At 45.7% G+C, this 18,012-nt stretch overlaps 3 protein-coding genes across 6 annotated transcripts in view; 2 read left to right on the forward strand and 1 right to left on the reverse strand.

The window, feature by feature from the left end:
• Window positions 1–617, reverse strand: part of UBAP2L (ubiquitin associated protein 2 like) — a 42,682-nt gene extending 42,065 nt beyond the window's left edge. Inside the window, exon 1 of one of the 2 annotated variants that reach the window (XM_089914663.1) lies at window positions 530–617. The gene's annotated coding sequence lies outside the window, so the exon portion shown is untranslated. Of the gene's footprint in view, window positions 1–232; window positions 300–529 lie in introns of those variants that run through there. The other variant, XM_089914668.1, reaches the window with a different exon arrangement.
• On the forward strand, window positions 576–8,861 carry LTAP1 (lipid transport auxiliary protein 1). 3 transcript variants are annotated; one of them, XM_022559774.3, is made up of 7 exons: window positions 580–866; window positions 1,259–1,360; window positions 4,920–5,037; window positions 5,251–5,304; window positions 5,962–6,128; window positions 6,216–6,274; window positions 8,342–8,861. In XM_022559774.3, the coding sequence occupies exons 1-7, from the start codon at window positions 801–803 to the stop codon at window positions 8,535–8,537; spliced, it is 762 nt and encodes a 253-aa protein (XP_022415482.1). In that variant the 5' UTR covers window positions 580–800; the 3' UTR covers window positions 8,538–8,861. The 3 variants fall into 3 exon arrangements, with proteins under 3 accessions (XP_022415484.1, XP_022415482.1, XP_089771027.1); XM_022559776.3 differs by lacking the exon at window positions 1,259–1,360 and having other exon boundaries at window positions 576–866; XM_089914901.1 differs by lacking the exons at window positions 580–866; window positions 1,259–1,360 and adding an exon at window positions 1,367–1,640.
• Window positions 8,862–10,582: 1,721 nt separating this feature from the next.
• On the forward strand, window positions 10,583–14,556 carry CFAP141 (cilia and flagella associated protein 141). Its single transcript, XM_089907569.1, has 3 exons — window positions 10,583–10,587; window positions 12,259–12,463; window positions 13,016–14,556. The coding sequence occupies exons 1-3, from the start codon at window positions 10,583–10,585 to the stop codon at window positions 13,115–13,117; spliced, it is 312 nt and encodes a 103-aa protein (XP_089763695.1). The 3' UTR covers window positions 13,118–14,556.
• The last annotated feature ends 3,456 nt before the right edge of the window (window positions 14,557–18,012 follow it).

The raw sequence follows: 18,012 nt of genomic DNA on the forward strand, positions 1-18,012 counted from the left end.
TCGGGGGGGGGGGGAGGGGGCAGGGCTCGCAGGACTAGGACGGGGTGTACAGTGGGGAACACACGGTGCGGGGGGGCCTACCGAGGGAGGGGGATACGGCGGGGGTAGGAGAGAAAGGAGGGAGGGTAAAAGGGGGATCGTGGATTTAAAGGGGCCGCGGACAATACCCGGCCCCGCCGCGCTGCCGCCGCCACCGCCGCCGCCGCCAACGCCGCTGCGCTCCCAACTTTACCTCAGTCTCCTCCACACTGACACCCCGGGCCGCGCCGCCCCTGTCACGTGATATAAGGTTCCCTCCTCCCCACCCCCCTCCCTCCTTTTCCCTCTTGCGCTCGCTCTCGCGCCTTCCCCCTCCCACTTGCCTTCCTGCGTCCCCCAGCACGTGACGCGAAAAAGGACGCGCACGCAAGCGTGCGCGTGCCGCCTCGCCACGAGACACCTCATTACGGCTCCGCGCGTCCGCCCCGCCTCCTCCGCGGCGGCCCCGCCTCCACCACGTGACGCGCGGATAGCCTCCGTTTCCTCTTACTGGCGTAGTTCCGCGTCTCCGCACTCGTCGGTCCCGGTTGTCATTGCGTGCCTGAGTCACGTGCTAGGGGGAAGCGGGAAGGCGTCGTTCTTCTTTCCTAACCCCCCCCCCGTCCGCCATGTTTTCAGGCCCGGTCAGCCTTGGTCTTTCCCCGTAAGGAAATGGCCGGGGCGCTTCAGGGAACCCAAGCGCCGTTGCCTCGGCGCAGCCCGGGCTGACGAGGCAGGGCAGCGGGGTAAACCGGAGCGGTTCTGCACGGGGTGGGGAGGCCATGGCGTCCGGCAGTAACTGGCTGTCCGGCGTGAATGTCGTGCTGGTGATGGCCTACGGGAGCCTGGTGAGGAGATTCCCCCACCCCATTTCCTGCTGTCGCCTCTGACCCAGTAGAGACCCTCCTCTTGAGCAGTTCCCGGTCCTCATTCTCCACCCACTCACCTGCGCTTTTTCTGGGCTTTGACTCCTATCCCAGGAGTACCTGGGAGCATAAGTCACCGACCGCCCCGCCCCTGGCCGAGAACCCTCCCCCTAAACCCTAGGATAAAGACCCCCAAGCCTCTACGCTACAGGCTTATCTATGTCCACGCCATCGCTGACGGCCTTGCTTTGTCCCAGCTTATACCCCGAAGCATTCGTGAGAGGCCGAATTGAGGGATTTGAAATGAAGGCATGCCTTTTTTTTTGTCTAACTTTTTAATTCAAGGTTATTTACTTCTGATATCTTTTGGACAGGTGTTTGTACTGCTATTTATTTTTGTGAAGAGGCAAATCATGCGCTTTGCAATGAAATCCCGAAGGGGACCTCATGTCCCTGTGGGACACAATGCCCCCAAGGTAGGTCCTTAAGTCATGAGATAGGCCCGGTTTTCCAGATCCATTAGGGCCCAGAATGAGATTTCCTTTGCCTTTAGAAATGACTTAATTCCCGTGTTTCCTTGTCCAGCTACCCATGTGTATATTAGTATATTGTATGTTAGTATATTGAGCAATAAAGGTCATCTTGGATCTTGGCTTACCTGCTCACTGCCGTGGCACAGCAAGTAGCTTATCCAGGGACTTCAGTTTCTGCATCTGCAGAATGAAGGACTTGGATGAAAATTCCCAACTCTTTATGGTATGATGTTTCCCAGTTCAATTTAAACTACCCAGTGTTTAATGTTTTGGGTTTTTTTTTTTTTTTTTATGATTTAGGATGGGGTTAGAGTAGTTAGAATTAGCCCCAGATCAGTGAGAAGGGTTGCCATTGCAAAACTTTAGATTTATAAGGGCCCCATAAATCATCTAGGTCTATCATTCATGTTACCAACTGAAATCTAAGGAAAGGAAGCAGCTTACTGGAGGACATACAGGAAGTGAATAACGAAGCAGCCTCTGTCTGTACTTTCTCCTTAGGTAATTGCTTTCCTCACCTTGGCTTTAAATATCTACTGTTGAAATTTTATTTCTATCCCATTCCTCCTTCCTGAGTTCCATCCTTGTGTATCCAGTTGCCTACCTAACATTTCCAATTAGATGTGTGATAGGCATCTCAAACCTAACGTGTCCTAATGCCCCACAGAACTCTTAATACCCCCAACTGCCACCCCCATCCTGCTTCTTCCGCCTTACACTTCTGGGTTAAGGTTGCCTGCTGTCCTTACCAACCTCCTTTTGTATGGCTCTTCCCTGATCACTGGGATCCAGCTACACTGGTTGAATTTCTTTATGTGTGCTGTCACTGTGGCCTAGAATGATCTACCTCTGGTTTTCACTTGGCTAGCTCATTTGATCTTTAGAACTTACCTCAAATACTATTTGCTACAAAGAGGAATGCTTATGACCCATTATAAAGTAGATCTTCTTTGTTTTCAGATAGCATTTTACTACAAATATTCTTTTATGTTTATTTGTTTAATGCCTCTCTCTTCTCTAAGCTGTAAGAATGTATACACCATGCCAGTTATGTTCACTGCTGTAGAGCCAGGGTCTACACATAGTAATAATTCATTGTTGAGTGAAAAGCAGGTTAGTGGGAGGGCTAGAGCTCGGACACAATTCTGTCAACTCCTAGAGCAATGTCATTTCATTAACTAGTACTGTAACCCTCCCCTCATTGTTCTTTGCTGATATATTTCATGAAAGCCTCAAAGATGATGTTGTGGCCTGAAACCTCAACAGTGCTTCCACATTCTCCCAGTTCTCCAAATGCCAGCTGCCTCCCATAAGAAGGATATAGGGTTAGTTTCCAGTATGTCATGAGCCAATCAAACCTTTGACTATTTAGGACCCCCCAACCTCAGACTAGATGAGATCAAGGTTCCTTTTGCTCTAAAAAGTTCTGGCTAAATTCTCATCCATTGCTGGTGGAAGTACAGACTAGTAAAAGTGCTTTGGAAAATATTGGGGTATTGTCTAGTAAGGTTGCAAATGTACCTAATCCATAGCCCAGCAATTCCACTCCTACCATAGAGAAATTAATTTTTGTTCATGTGTACCAGAAAACACGTACAAGAATACTCACAGCATTGTTTCTAATATATATATTTTTAAAGCTGTTACTCTAAATGTCCATTTGAGAATGGATATATAATAATGTAATAGTATTCTGGAATACTATAAGGAATGAAAATAAACTGAAGATAAGTATATGAACACAAGTGAATCTCCAAAATACTTTTGAATGGAAAAAGTAAATCACAGACATGAATGAATCTCAAAAATATGCCAGGTGAAAAAGTGCCAGGAAGCCACTCACAAAAGAATACGTACTGTATGATTCCATTCCATTTGTATGGAATTCTAGAACAGGAGGAACTATATTGATAGAAAGCACATCAGTGTTCCCTGGGGCATGAAGCGGGAGGTTGCCTGCAAAGGGGGATGAAGAACGTTTTGGGGTGATGAAAGTGTTCTGTATCTTTTTTTATTTTTTTTAAATAAATTTATTTATTTTTGGCTGCATTGGGTCTTCGTTGCGATGTGTGGGCTTCTCATTGCAGTGGCTTCTCTTGTTGCAAGCACGGGCTCTAGGCACGTGGGCTTCAGTAGTTGTGGCACGTGGGCTCAGTAGTTGTGGCTCGCGGGCTCTAAAGCACAGGCTCAGTAGTTGTGGTACACGGGCTTAGTTGCTCCGTGGCATGTGGGATCTTCCCGGACCAGGGCTCGAACCCATGTCCCCTGCATTGGCAGGCGGATTCTCAACCACTGCACCACCGGGGAAGTCCAGTGCTCTGTATCTTGATTGGGATAGTGGTTGAATGGATGTATTCATTTGTCAAAAATTGTCAGACTACACACTTAAAATGGATGTATTTTATTGCGTGTAAATTAAACCTCAGTAAAGTTTATTTAAAATTTTAAAAGATAGGTTGCAGAGCAATTCAAAAAGTATTTTTCCAAAAAATACATATGTATATATTTTCCATTTGTATGAAGTTAAAAACCAGGCAAAGCTAAACATCTTCCTCAGGGTGATGTGATAAAACAGCAAAGAAAAATACAACTTGAGAAGTTAAGGTTGGAGGTTGCATTCAATCGGGTGGACACACAAGGCTTCCAAGTCGTTGGTCATATTCCAGTTCATAAATTGGATAGTGCATACAGGTGTGCATCTTAATGAATTTTGTAATTAAGGTGTGTATATATGTCAAATGTATTCTATGAATGACATATTTCACAATAGAAGTTCCTAAATGTCACAAGAAAATACTTGCTGCGACTCTGGCAACCCTCTTAAGATAGATGAATATGAAACTGTTAACAGTGTTTGCTTCTGGGTAAGTGGGGGTGACACCTTTCGTATCTTTTTGAATTACCTACTTAAAAAATTAAATGTGCTCTAGAAGAAAGCCTCTAGAAATCCTGTGGTCCACCAGGTAGGCATAGTTCCCAAACTTCTAAACCACATACAGATCTTATAGGTTTTTAGAGTAGATTATGACCTCCAGTTGATGTCCATTTTTTCCCAGCTCAGGAAATTCTTTATGACACCTAACCAAGATTCTTCTAAATCCTGTCAAGGGAACTTCCCTGGTAGTCCAGTGGTTGAGACTGCGCTTCCACTGCAGCGGGTGCGGGTTTGATCTCTGCTGGGGGAACTAAGATCCCGCGTGCCACTCAGCGCCCCCCAAAATTTCAGTTGAAAATCAGAAATAATGTTAATGGTGTAGAGCTTGAAGGAATTCTGGCAGGTTAAAAGATCTAGCTTAGAGATAGGCAGTTTGGAGAGGTTCTTAGCGAACCCAACCCCATTCTTTATTAAATTCTTGAGTCTTACCTGGCAATTTCATTAGCCAAGTGAGCATTTTCTCTGCTTCTGTTGTCTTAGTTGTTCGCCTGCTCTGCCCCATTTCCAGACTGATGGGAAGCAAAGTACAGGCTAAGTGACTGTGTATTCTTTTCTCCACACGAACAGGACTTAAAAGAGGAGATTGATATCCGACTCTCCAGGGTTCAGGATATCAAATACGAGCCTCAGCTCCTTGCAGATGATGACGCAAGACTGCTACAGCTGGAAACCCAGGGAAATCAAAGTATGTGGCATACTTTCGGAGGACACTTCAGTGAGGAGTCTCACAAACTCAGAATTCCTTTGCTCTCAGAGTTATAAACATAGCTGCTGGCAGACTCAGCAGCTGTGGGTCCTTGTTACTGGGTATATGTCAGATGTGGGAGGCTCTTTAAGCTTCCTGGAGTTTGGAGAATCTTTTGAGGGTTATACCTGAGACCAGTCTCTTTCTTAACAGATTGCTACAACTATCTATACAGGATGAAAGCTCTGGATGCCATCCGTGCCTCTGGTAAGGGCTGCTCAGCAGCCGTTCCGGATCCTGAAAGCTCACCTGGGGAAGAGAGGGAGGAACCCACTTTATGTGTTAGAATTTGTCCTTTCTGCACATCTCCGGCTGGTAGGAATTTCCTAGTTTTGAGAGTACTGGGTTACTATTTTGCCTAAGGAAAATGATGTATGTAAGTTATTTTTCTCCAAAGAATCTGGATTTGTTTTGTTCTTTCTAGACCTTTAGTTTCATGAACTAGATGGTGATACTTTGCTTGTTTTCCCACAAAAGACAGGCAGCATCTGCTTTTTCACCAAGCCTACTTAGATGGTTCTTGAATTCTTTTCTATGTGACCATTGGCAGAAATGCTCTTGAATTTTTTTCATATGACCATTGTCAAAAATGCTCTATCTCTACCAAAACATAGTTAATATCTTAAACTATGTGTAAATAGGGTAAATAGGAAAATGACACTATTGTGTGTCGTTGGTATAGTTTAACAGTTGTATTGCCACCACCATATGACCACTCAGACATAGCTCTATATCTCTGGTCTTCTGAATTCTCTTAGAATTTCCCCCCAACTAACTCATTGGACCTATTTGTAAGTTTGGGAAATTAATTAGAAAGACTAAACAAATGGGAAAGGGGGTATCATTGTTCTATTATCTCCATAGAGATCCCATTTCATGCTGAAGGCCGGCATCCCCGTTCCTTAATGGGCAAGAATTTCCGCTCCTATCTGCTAGATCTTCGAAACACTAGTACTCCTTTCAAGGGTGTGCGCAAGGCCCTCATTGATACCCTGCTGGATGGCTATGAGACAGCCCGCTATGGGACAGGGGTAAGCCAGATGGCCACTTTTTCCTTCAGGGAACTAAAGGGATGCCCCAGACTGAGAGATCCTCATTCTTCCTTCCTCTTTCTTCAGGTCTTTGGCCAGAGTGAGTACCTGCGCTATCAGGAGGCCCTGAGTGAGCTGGCCACAGTGTGAGTTTGGAGGGGAACATGTCAAAGGGAGCTGGTTAGAGAATACAGGTAGTGCTGGACTGTTCCCACAGTGAGATGACCTTCAAAAGCACTGTGAACAAAATCTATGATAACATAAGAGTTGTCAAGCCCTAGACTGTTAGAGCAGCTTCTTGCTCGCATTGGAAAGCAGACGCTGCTCTACAAGCTAATAAGAGAAGTTTCTCCTACTATTGTACATCTCTTTTTCTCTTGTTTTTGTTTTTTGTCCAACTCAGTAAAATGTCAGAATTGGTATAACCTATTACACCAATAAAGGGAATAAAATAAAGTTTTTCAGCACACAAAGATGCCTTCTCTTCAGGGCCCCAGTGTCATCCTTTTGTGCCTTGGTTCGATAAAAGAATTAAATGCCAACCATTTTTATTACCACTTAAAGTATTAGTAACCCTATCTGAAACAAAAGGTGTCACTAAAGAATCAGTTGCTGAGGGCTTGTGTTATAGAAGAGACATCATGATTTTTCTCTGGGAACTTTTTTTTTTTCCATTTATGTTATGGCCACGTCACAATTCTTCTTTTTTATGTTATGTATTTTATTTATTTATTTATTATCTTTTTTGGCTGTGTTGGGTCTTCGTTGCAGTGCACGGGCTTCTCATTGCAGTGTCTTCTCTTGTTGCGGAGCACGGGCCCTAGAGCATGTGGGCTTCAGTAGTTGTGGCTCTCAGGCTCTGGACTGCAAGCTCAGTAGTTGTGGCGCACTGGCTTAGTTGCTCCACGGCATGAGGGATCTTCTCAGACCAGGGATCAAGCTCGTGTCCTCTGCATTGGCAGGCGGATTCTCAGTCACTGCACCACCAGGGAAGGCCCTCACTGGGAACATTTTAAATACGTACTAACAAACCTTCATTATGTTGTTTATGCATACGTGTAACTGAAAGAGTAAAGAGGGAAAGCCAGTCTAGAATAAAAAGTTAGTCACCAGCCATGAAAAGAGTACATCTGTTTTCTGCTGTGTTGATTATGGCTCTTTCTCAGAAGATAAGGGGTATGTCTGTCCTGTCTTCTCTCTGTTCTTAAAAATAGACTACCTTGTTCTAAAGACAAAAGATTCTAGTAAAAACTACTTAGAAAACTAATAAAAATGAACATGTGGAAAGGATGGAAAAGACCATTTGGTCTAGAATTCAGGCAGGAGGCCTGTTCAAAATTCAGTTTCTTTGAAAGACAGATAGTGTATGATTCCACTTATGTGAGGTATCTGGAGTAATCATATTCATAGAGACAGAAAGTAGAGTGGTGGTTGCCAGGGGCTGGAGGAAAGGGGGAATAGGGAGTTGTTTAATAGGCAGAGAGTTTGTTTTACAAGATGAAAAGAATTCTGGAGGTTGGTTGCACAACAATGTGAATGTACTTAACACTGCTGAACTGTAAACATTTAAAAATGGTTAAGATGGTAAATTTTATGTGTATTTTACCACAATTTAAAAAAAATTTAGTTTCTTTGATCTCTAGTTTCTAGAAAGTTTCAATGAGTATATTGAAGAGTAAAGGCTCTGAAATCTGACAAACTAAGGTTTGAATCCCAGCTGTCTGTCTCTTACTAGCTTTGTGACCTCAGGCAACTTACTGGATGGACCCTCAGTTTCCTAACCTGCAAAAGGGGATGATACCACCCTATAGGAATAGTGGGATGTTAGTAAATTACATGTTGGTAAAGCACCAGGTTTAATGTCCTAATAAGTGCTCAGTAGTTAACTTCAATATTATTTTTTGTTATTCAGTTGTTTCAAGGGACTGGGAGTATATTAATGGCATGCACACATTAGGTGGATCAGCAGAATTAAAAGTTTTCTTTAAGCACAGTGAAATGAAGAAGAGGTTGAGTCAGAGGCAGGGACTCAGTGGGAAAATTGGTTTCTCTGCTATTTCTAGGCTACCAGATGAGATTTTAGTAACTAGTTTATAAGGTAGGACAGAGACCATTTGTGGCTACAGCTGCATTTATAGGATGGATAAGCCTTGAATTGTTTTCTTCCATTAGTCCTCATTCTGTCCGTGACCTGCCCTCTTTGTTTTCTTCAGGGTCAAAGCCCGAAGTGGGAGCTCTCAGCGACAACATCAGTCAGCAGCCAAAGACCTAACCCAGTCTCCTGAAGTCTCCCCAACAACCATCCAGGTGACATACCTCCCCTCCAGTCAGAAGAGTAAACGTGCCAAGCACTTCCTCGAATTGAAGAGCTTTAAGGACAACTATAACACACTGGAGAGTACTCTGTGATGGAGCTGAAGAACTCTCACTGTTGATGAAGCCAGACAGACTGCAGTGTGCTTGCCAGGCAGCCCTCAGGTCAATCTGGCTCAGCAGCCTGGACTGGATCAGCTGAAGCTCTGGTTAAGTTCAGAGCTCTTAGAGTTCATCCCTAGAGATCATTCTCCCACCCTCTCTTATGGCCAGTTTCAGAACATCAGTTAAGACTTTATTTTCCCTTGGTAGCACTTTTCTCTGGAGTTGAATTCAGATGTTTTTCTTAATATTTCTGTTAAAGCTTCCTTAAAAATCCTCACTTGGTTGTTTTTTTTTTTTTTTTGTGGCACGCGGGCCTCTCACTGCTGTGGCCTCTCCCGCCGTGGAGCACAGGCTCCGGATGCGCAGGCTCAGCGGCCATGGCTCACGGGCCCAGCCGCTCCGCGGCATGTGGGATCTTCCCAGACCAGGGCACGAACCCGTGTCCCCTGCATCGGCAGGCGGACTCTCAACCACTGCGCCACCAGGGAAGCCCCCTCACTTGGTTTTAATCATGGTTCATCTGTCCTTTTCCAGACTATAAATAATCCCAAGGGTGAGAGTTGGGATGATGAGACTTGGTGTCTTGTCTTCTGTATCTGTCCCTTCGAACACAGTTGAATGGGAACCATTTGGGTTTGAGACATCTAAGAGTTCATTGGTGGGAAAGGTATACAGGAACTTGTGGGGAGATTGGGTGAGGCCATGAGTGGTATGTGGAACAGCTTACCCTGGTGCTCCACTTAAACCAGGATGTGTTGAAACATTAACACAACTTCCCTGGCGTGCGAGGATCTGCCTTCTACTTTCATTCCATACTGTCATGAATAAAGTGAAAAGGGAATGTTTTGACACCTGACATAATCCCATCCCTCCTCATGTGTGGGGTAGTGTGAAGGAATGGTCAGACCAATATATTGGTCTGACTTTATATAAACTATTTAATAAAATGAACAATTAAAGAATAAAGCATATGATTCATTCCTTTATAGTTGTCTTTTAATAAAACAGGCATGTGATATGCTCTCTGGACCTAGAACCATACAGATACTCCTTGGGACCACAAAAGAAGAAATCCTGAAATGTGACTGTGGTCCTTGCTCATAGAATTGCCTGTGTCACTAATAGAAGGCTGGAGAACCGGGATTCCCTTCAGGTCTCCAGGGCAACAGGCCAGGTGACCAATCAACTCCTAGGCCTAGGCTCATTGTTGGAGGTGTAAGTGTTGCCATGACTACTGAAACCTTGGTGACTGAAAACAAAGTAGAGCCTGTTCAGTCTCCTAAGACTACATCAAGCAAGTTTGTAGACATGTCTGTGGAAAAGATGGTAAAAGTAGAAGTATGCAGAGTTGGAAAAGGGGCTGGTTTGGATGCGTTTCCCTGGATGAGGTTTCCAGATCAATTTACCAGAAATGAACAGATGTAACAGAAGGGTAGTAGCAGGAGTGGGAGATGATGTCTGGCACATAGTAGGTGTTCAGATATTTGTTGCATACTAACCACTGCATGTTACCTTTGATCCATTCTGAAAGGAGTAGGACTTTCTCCCCACCTCCCCTAGGAAATTGGCTACTCCCTGTCTCTAAAGGGAAAGGTCTATGTGTCTCCCACTATGATAGGGTACTGAGTGAGGTACTGGAGATCAAGGCAGATGAACAGAACTCCCTTTTCTTGCAGAGTTTTCAAAGGGCCCTGGGACTTAAGAAGATGGTGGACAGGTAATCTCTGCTTCTATCCCTTCCCTTAGCCTTCAGATTGACCTTTTCACCCTCCTGTCCTGAAGCCACTTCTGAGATCTGCTCCATCTTGTTAGGGGCTCCTCAAGAATGCAAACAGGTATGGGAGGGGCAAGAAGCAGTCCTTGTTCTCACAAGCAGAGATCAGCCTCCTAGTGCCCACTCGGTTAGGCTACGTAGGCAATGGTTATTGTCCCTTGCTTCCCATTCTCTGAAGGAAAATTGGAGCAAGTTTTTGTTGTTTTCTTTTTTTACTTTTTAAGGAAAATTCAAGTATTTGTTGCCCAGCATCGCACTAACCATGTGGTAGGTATGCAGTAGGTATTTATTGAATGAATGAATGAGAAAACTCAAAAGATTAGGCTGTATATCTCCATCACCTGGGGAGCTCTTTTCTTTGTTGTTGTTTTTTTTTTTGTGGTATGCGGGCCTCTCACTGTTGTGGCCTCTCACGCAGGCTCAGCGGCCATGGCTCACGGGCCCAGCTGCTCCGCGGCATGTGGGATCTTCCCAGACCGGGGCACGAACCCGTGTGCAGGCAGACTCTCAACCAGTGCGCCACCAGGGAAACCCAGGGGAGCTTTTTTAAAAAACACACGTCTTAACCCAGAAGATTCTAAGATGGTCTGGGATTAGATAGGATAAGCCTGTTTTTTAAGGTTTCATAGGTTATATCCAGAGGTAGCAAGGATGTGAGGTAACAAGAATGCATATAGTTTTAGTGGGAATCAAGATTGATGCAGCCTATTTTCTTTTAATTTTGTTTGTTTATTTTTGGCTGCGTTGGGTCTTCTTTGCTGCGCGCAGGCTTTCTCTAGTTGCAGTGAGCGGGGATACTCTTCATTGCAATGCATGGGCTTCTCATTGTGGTGGCTTCTCTTGTTGCGGTGCACGGGCTCTAGGCGCACAGGCTTCAGTAGCTGTGGCATACAGGCTCGGTACTTGTGGCTCGCGGGCTCTAGAGCACAGGCCCAGTAGTTGTGGTGCACCAGCTTAGTTGCTCCACGGCATGTGGGATCTTCCCCGACCAGGGCTATGAACCCGTGTCCCCTGCATTGGCAGGCAGACTCTTAACCACTGTGCCACCAGGGAAGTCCCTGATGCAGCCTTTTTTATGAAGCCTTTTTTATGAAATCTATCAAAATTTTAAATTCACATATCCTTTGAACTGGCAACTCTATCTACTTCTAGGAATTTACACACATATACCTGCAAAAGCACTAGAATGTACATACATGAGTATTCACGACAGCATTGTTTATAAAAATAAAAAAGCTAGAAACAACGTGTAGCTGGTTAAATTATGATACAAAAATACTAGACAGCCTTTAAACAGAACAAAGTAAATCTCTTTGTGCTGATACGGAAAGTCCAAATTGTTAAGTAATACTGCTTATGTAAACATATGATTTCATGTTAAAAAAAATTAAAAGATAACACTTGCTGATATAGAGAAGTTTTCTGTAAGGATACACAGGAAACTGATAACTTTGTTGAGAAGGACTGGGGCAGAAGAATGAAGCTTTCACTTTTCGTTTAATATCTATTTCTGTATCAATTTAATTTTTCAGCCATCTGTAAAAAATACTTGATTTTTAAAAAAAATGTCAACAGGATTATCTGAACAGAGGATGTGTGTGTGTGTGTGTGTGTGTGTGTGTGTGAGAGACACATATATTCCTCTTATATATTAGAAAACCTTAATTCAGACCTAGCCAGGACTGAGTATCACTGGTATGATGGATGGAATTAATCCTTAGATTGGATTTGATACCCAGGTCTGCCATTAAGTGACCTTGGGCAACTCACCTGAACTTTAAAGTTTCCTTGTCTGTATAATGCAAAAATTAATATCTATGACACATGGTTATTATGATGATTGAGTGACATAATATACTAGGTTCTAAGTCAGTTCTAGTTATCCTTTCAAGGAGTTTGCAGTCTTCTCACGATGGCACAGAAGTTCTGGTGAAGAAGCAGCCTCACTGATGGCGTTTTTGTCTCCACTCCTGACTTTAACCCATTCAACCCCTACCTTTCTGCCTGGGACAGGTGGCGTAATTCACACACTCACTGTCTGTGGCAGATGACATTAAGCCAGAGGAGAAACCCATATGCCATCCTAAGGATGCAGGACACTATGGTGCAGGAGTTGGCACTGGCCAGCAAGCAATTACTGATGGTGAGTTCTAGCAAGGGTGACCTGAAGTTTCAGCCCCTACTGCCCTGTGCCTTTGCCCACTGGGATTCCCAAGCTCTTAGTCTCTGCCGTTATACCAGAGCAGCAACTCTTTAACTGTAAAACCAAAGCTCCTTTTCATTGATTCTTTGCATCCAGTTGCAGAGTCCCAAACTGCAGTCTAGTCTTTGCTCCTCTCGCCTTGGTAAGACTGCTTCTTAGTGCCTAATACCTGCCTCTTGGAACCTCTCTCTCCCTGGAGTCCCCAATTGCTGTCATGTCACCATCTTTGTATCCAAGGTGCCTAGAAAAGTTTCTGGTTCATGGTATGTTCTCAGCAAATATTTGCTGAACATTGGAGCTTCACCCATGGGGAAAAAAAATGGGTAGGCTTCCCCTCCAATGGTTCAGCCTCTATGCTACTGCCTAGCTTATGTCACAGCTAAGTCCAGATCCAAGAGAACACAGGTGATGGGAAAGCAACCAGGGAGAACGAATGAGAAAGGTGGGTAAACAGAGGGCAAACATGACACTCTATTCTCCCCTCCCCACCAGGTCCGTCAAGCTGCCCTGCACCAGCTGTTTGAAAAGGAGCATCGGCAGTACCAACAGGAACTAAATCAGATGGGCAAAGCTTTTTATGTGGAGAGACTCTAATGGCATTTGAAACATTGTCCTTCCATTCTCACCATACCTGCTAACCTAGATTTCTTGAGCCCCACCACCTTCAGCTTCCTTCCCAAAACTCACCTGGATCTAGTTATGTGCCCAGGACTCAAGACAGTGCTCCAACTCTCACCTCTGGTGCCCCTGTCAACCCCCTGGTGCTATAGGGGAAACAATCTATGAAACAATGGTAAAAACAAGAGTGACGCCTTGTGGTCAGAATGACATATGCAGTGTTGATGTACGTGGAGGGAGGGGAGGTGGATAGAGGCACAATGTGAGAAACGAATCCTGATTTGGTTTAACAAATAAAGCTAGTTCTTAAAGGTTCAAACCTGGACTACTGGCTCATTCTTTCAGCCCTAAATCTTGATCTATTTCAAAAGTGCTTATTCACAGCTGCCATAATCTTAATAGAGCTTTCTGGATTTTGCTCACCACCTCTCTGATCTCACTTCCACTGATTTTTTCTGTATACTTGGACAAATAGCTCTGAATATAGCTACTAATCCACAGGTACTATGGTGCTTGATGTCAGTAGGCCTGGATTTTAGGTTCTGACTTGGCAGTTATTGTGAGACCTTGGACAAGTCTCTTTCATCTGGATTTCTGCCTGAATTCCCACCTTGGCAAAATAACAGGGTTCCAGACTCAAATGCCTTCGGGAGTCCAGCAGTTATAAGGGAATAAGGGATGGTGGGATTTATGGCGGACTGGAAAGAGCATGTGAAATCTAAATGCATTCAAAATTCTTAAAAGTACTGATTAATCATTTGCATCTATAGGCCATAGAGAACTTTACTTATAAAGATCCGCTTTATATACAAATGACATCTCAAGCCAGAGAGACTCCCACTCTGCATCCAGTAACAGGTGCAGGAACACGCCATCACTCTCTGATGTAATTGCCATCATACGTACTTTTCCCTGTTCCCTCACCTTGCCATCTGCATGCTCATTGGTTACTCATCCTTTCCACACTGATGGTTTCCTGCCCTCAAACTCCATGTGGCTCTGTCTGCACTGCAAAACTCACACCTTTTCTTTCCCCCCTCCCCCAAGTCTGCCTCTGTCCTTCAATATGCATTTTTCATCTTAGCTCAGAGCTTCTCCTTTCTCCTTTCCCTACACACCCCACTGACGAGGAGCACAGAGAAGCAGCAAGGTATAAAGAGAAAAACACACGCTATGGAGTCAGGTGTGCTTTAAAAGTCTGACTTCACCTCTTAATTGTGTCACCATGTGTAAGTTACTTCTCTGAGCCTCAATTTTCTCTTCTGAAAATGGGGATAATACCCATCTCAGAGGAACATTATGAGGATTAAATAAGATTATGTAGAGAGCAAGCCCAGCGCTTGGCACGCAATAGGTATCCTCCCTCTTCCCTCTTAGGAGATTTCCCTGTGACCAAGCCCTTCACAGGTCCCCTACTGGCCCCCTGGCCAGCCCCCTTATGCAGCTCAAATGTCATTCTCCATCCCAGGCCTGTCTTTCTGTTCTATATATCCATTCATCCTCCAGTCCCCATCAGCCCTGCTTCCCAAGCTGTCTTATCTTTAGTCAATAACTACTCAAGTGTTGTGACACCAAACAAGACACGGAGCTCACAGGCTGGTCAGGGAGGCAGGCGTTGACCAAATCATGACAGGTATGATGAGAGTTTTATAGGAGAAAAACCACACACATGTCCTGGATTTGACCCGCAAACCTGGCTGAGCCTCCCATTCCTTCTGCCTGTTCCCCCGCCCTCTATTCCCTGCGGGTCCACCTTGCCTTCACTCCTTTTATCTTCCCTTGTATCTGTCTCCCAGCTGCCCCCCGCCTCTTATATATGACAGCATAGCCTGGCGTTAGGAGAACAGGCTTCCACATGTCAGAGCTGGGTTTGAATTCTGGCTGTCACTTACTGCCTGTGTGGCCTTGAGCACGTAACTAAATTTCTGGGTCACAGGGGTTTTTTTATATGTAAAATGGAGATAACGCCTACCTCACTGGATCACTGTGGAGATTAAATAAAGCACTTAGCAGAGAAGTGGCATATAATATCCAATAAATGCTAAGTCATAATGATGTTTTCCTGCCCTGTGATAGTCTTTCTCTTTTTATTTCCTCTCCATTACCTGGCTGCCCCCCCACCTCCCACCACACTCTCTCATCAACCCCTTTTATTCCTCTTTCCTCTGTTCATTTGGGCCCACAGAATGCCCAGCCCCCTCTGCCTTGATCCCTGACCTTGGCCTCTCTCCCCAGGGCTTGTCAGTGCCAGGCTGGCTCCAGTATTGGCAGTCTGGCCCCCTCCGGAGCCCATCTCCTCTGATCCTCTCTGCCTACTCTGTCCGCTCTCATCACATCAACTGAGTACTTCACCCCATCATACCCACCCAGCCCCTTTTCCCTCTGTGGCTGGTGCCTTACCCAACTCCTCAGGCTCAGAAGGACTCAGTCTTGCTTGAAATGGCTACACAGAAGTTACTTCCAGGAGAGCTAGAAAGCTTTCATCAAAGGCAATCTGAGATTTCGGCCTGGATATGCCATCCTGTCAGTCTCCTCCTAAGAGAGCTACTCGTCCCCTACATCAATGTTTCCTGTCTCTGCCTCTGTTTCCCCAGTGCCCCAAACACTAAAGTCCTTTCAATTCCTGCTAGTCCCTTTCCCAGCCTCTCTCCCTCCAGCCTGTGGTTCTCCAGGACAATCAAGGTTCCCAGAGAAGGGAACTAGAACTTGGGGGAGGGGGTGTTAAGGATAAAAAGGAAGGTCAAGAAAGTAAAAATTACACACAGACTGAAACCCATAAGACAACACCACAGGTGCCTACCTTGGAGCTTGTATGCCCATTTGTTAGTCTTCCCCTGGAAGGCAAGAGCCACACAATAGGAATTGACTGGGGCTTGGGACAAGCTATCGATCTAGACCAAGGGCACTGTCGAGTTGGCATATGTGTTTGTGTGTGTGTGTGCTGAGGGGGTGTGGAGGTGTCCAGCCTAATGGGAACAAGGACACATGGAACAGGCCTGGGGGCTGAAGCAGAGCATCCTCCTCCCACCCCACACTTCCACCCAAGCCCCCCACCCCACCACTGTAGCTATAACTCGGGCTCCTTTCTGCCACAGTAGAGAGAAGAATCTGCCTGCCACATGATATTCAACAGACCTGGTTCTCTTCAGAAGAAAAATCTCCCAGAAAAGCAGGCACCAGGCTGGATCCCTGTGAGGGAAGACCATGAGAGAAGCCAGCCCAGGAGCTTGCAGCCCCAGAAGAGGAGGAGAGTCCCAAGGACTGAAGGCTGTTTCCTGGCAGAGGGGGTTTCCTCCCTCCCTATGATCTCCTAAAATCTTACTTCTAATTCCGCCAGGCGGGAGAGACCATATTTCTTCTCTGGAGCCCAGGCTGGAGCCTGCTAGTGAGACAGGTCACTCTTCTCTTCTGGACACCCAAGGGTGGCTTTAAGGAGGATGCCTGGAGGACATGGGGAGAAGGTGAGAAGGGACAAGATGGTGGGAAGAAGCAGCCAAGCCTTCTGGAAGTTTCTCATGGCTACTAATCTGTCATACTTAAGAGCAGGAGGGTTCCAGGAAGGTGTCCGCTGAAAGGTCGTCAGCAGCCTTGTGTGGGTGTTGGAAAGGGAAAGCAGGATGTGCAAGTCCTCACCCCCACTCTGGCAAAGCCTTGGGGCAACAGGAGGGGAGTTGAGAACAGGTGGCAAGGTTGATGAGGACCTGCTGACACTGCTGATCCTCTGGGCACTGCGGCCGTGACATGATAGGGAGAAGCTCCGTGTTGGAGCTTTGGGGAAGGATAGGTGCCCAGATGTGGAGCCCTGCCAGATATTCTTCCTGGTTTAGGCCAGTGTGATCCAGCGAAGGCCAGGCACTAGTAGGAGAGGAGCCGGGACCGGGATGGCACGAAGAGAAGATGAATAAGAGCTGGCTGTCTTGGGAGGCAAAGAGCAAGGGTCAGTGCCCTTCCCCAAGGAGATGGCTCTCCATCTAGCCATGCTTGGTGCCTGGTGTCTCTGCTCTGTCCTTTCTTTGCAGTGGGGAGGAAGGCAGAGGACCATCAAAGCTCTCCTGCCAGCTTCTGTGTGATATGTTTGATATTGGGTTGTTTAATTAGGAACCAACTAAATGTCAAACATATTCTTACAGCAGTAGGCAATTTAGCATCACGCTCTTTCCTACCTCAACCTCTGGGGCTCTGGGGCTCCTGTCTTTTTTACTGAATCTCTTCTCTCCAGGACCCCTTTGGAAGACCAGTCGCTGCAACCTATGTGGATTTCAGTCTTGAACTGGAGGGCTAGTGTGGGAGCAGGAGAGAGCTGAAGTCTGAGTATCAAATCTTCCTATACCTTTCCCTTATACTAGAAGGGATATGGCTCTGATCTTTTCCTGTCCTTGTATTTTTCTCCTCCTTATTCAATCCCCCCACCTTATTATCCACTGCTTCCTGTCCCTGGGACTCTCTCATTCCGTTCCCTAAGGGCAACAGTAGGGGTCTTCGGTTTTTCTGCTTTCCTTCAAGAGTCAGCTGATGGTCTATCTGCGTATCTACCTCTATTGACTGGAAGCTCTCCTGAGTGGACTCCAGTTTTGCCCTCTACGCTGGTGGGTGTTTCAGTCACCCCATTGTTGGGGCCTAGTATTAATACTACCCATCTATCCTTGACATAATGACTAATTAGAGCCATTTATATTCTTCCCTGTTAGCTCTGGTCACCTTGAACAGTGCCCACCTCTCCCTGGCATATTGTCAGATTGTATGGTGCCTGTGTCTGGGATTAACTGCCACCTGTCAGTAGCAAGCCTCCAAGTGGAATGAACATGGCCTGGAACTAAGCCAGGGGAAATACAGTGGGTAACGATGATGATTATCATGATGAGTGGGGAGAG

The sequence above is a fragment of the Delphinapterus leucas genome, chromosome 1 (assembly GCF_059928025.1).
Source record: "Delphinapterus leucas isolate spDelLeu-1000000601 "Yukka" chromosome 1, BTC_Dleu_Yukka2, whole genome shotgun sequence".
Taxonomy (NCBI): Eukaryota; Metazoa; Chordata; class Mammalia; order Artiodactyla; family Monodontidae; genus Delphinapterus; species Delphinapterus leucas.

Excerpts from the sequence above, each read along its gene's own strand:
- LTAP1 (XM_022559774.3), top strand. The coding sequence starts at position 801 with ATGGCGTCCGGCAGTAACTGGCTGTCCGGCGTGAATGTCGTGCTGGTG. Across the intron at positions 1,361-4,919 it reads TGGGACACAATGCCCCCAAG|GACTTAAAAGAGGAGATTGA; the intron begins GTAGGTCCTTAA and ends CCACACGAACAG. Across the intron at positions 5,038-5,250 it reads GGAAACCCAGGGAAATCAAA|ATTGCTACAACTATCTATAC; the intron begins GTATGTGGCATA and ends CTTTCTTAACAG.
- CFAP141 (XM_089907569.1), top strand. Across the intron at positions 12,464-13,015 it reads CCAGCAAGCAATTACTGATG|GTCCGTCAAGCTGCCCTGCA; the intron begins GTGAGTTCTAGC and ends CCTCCCCACCAG.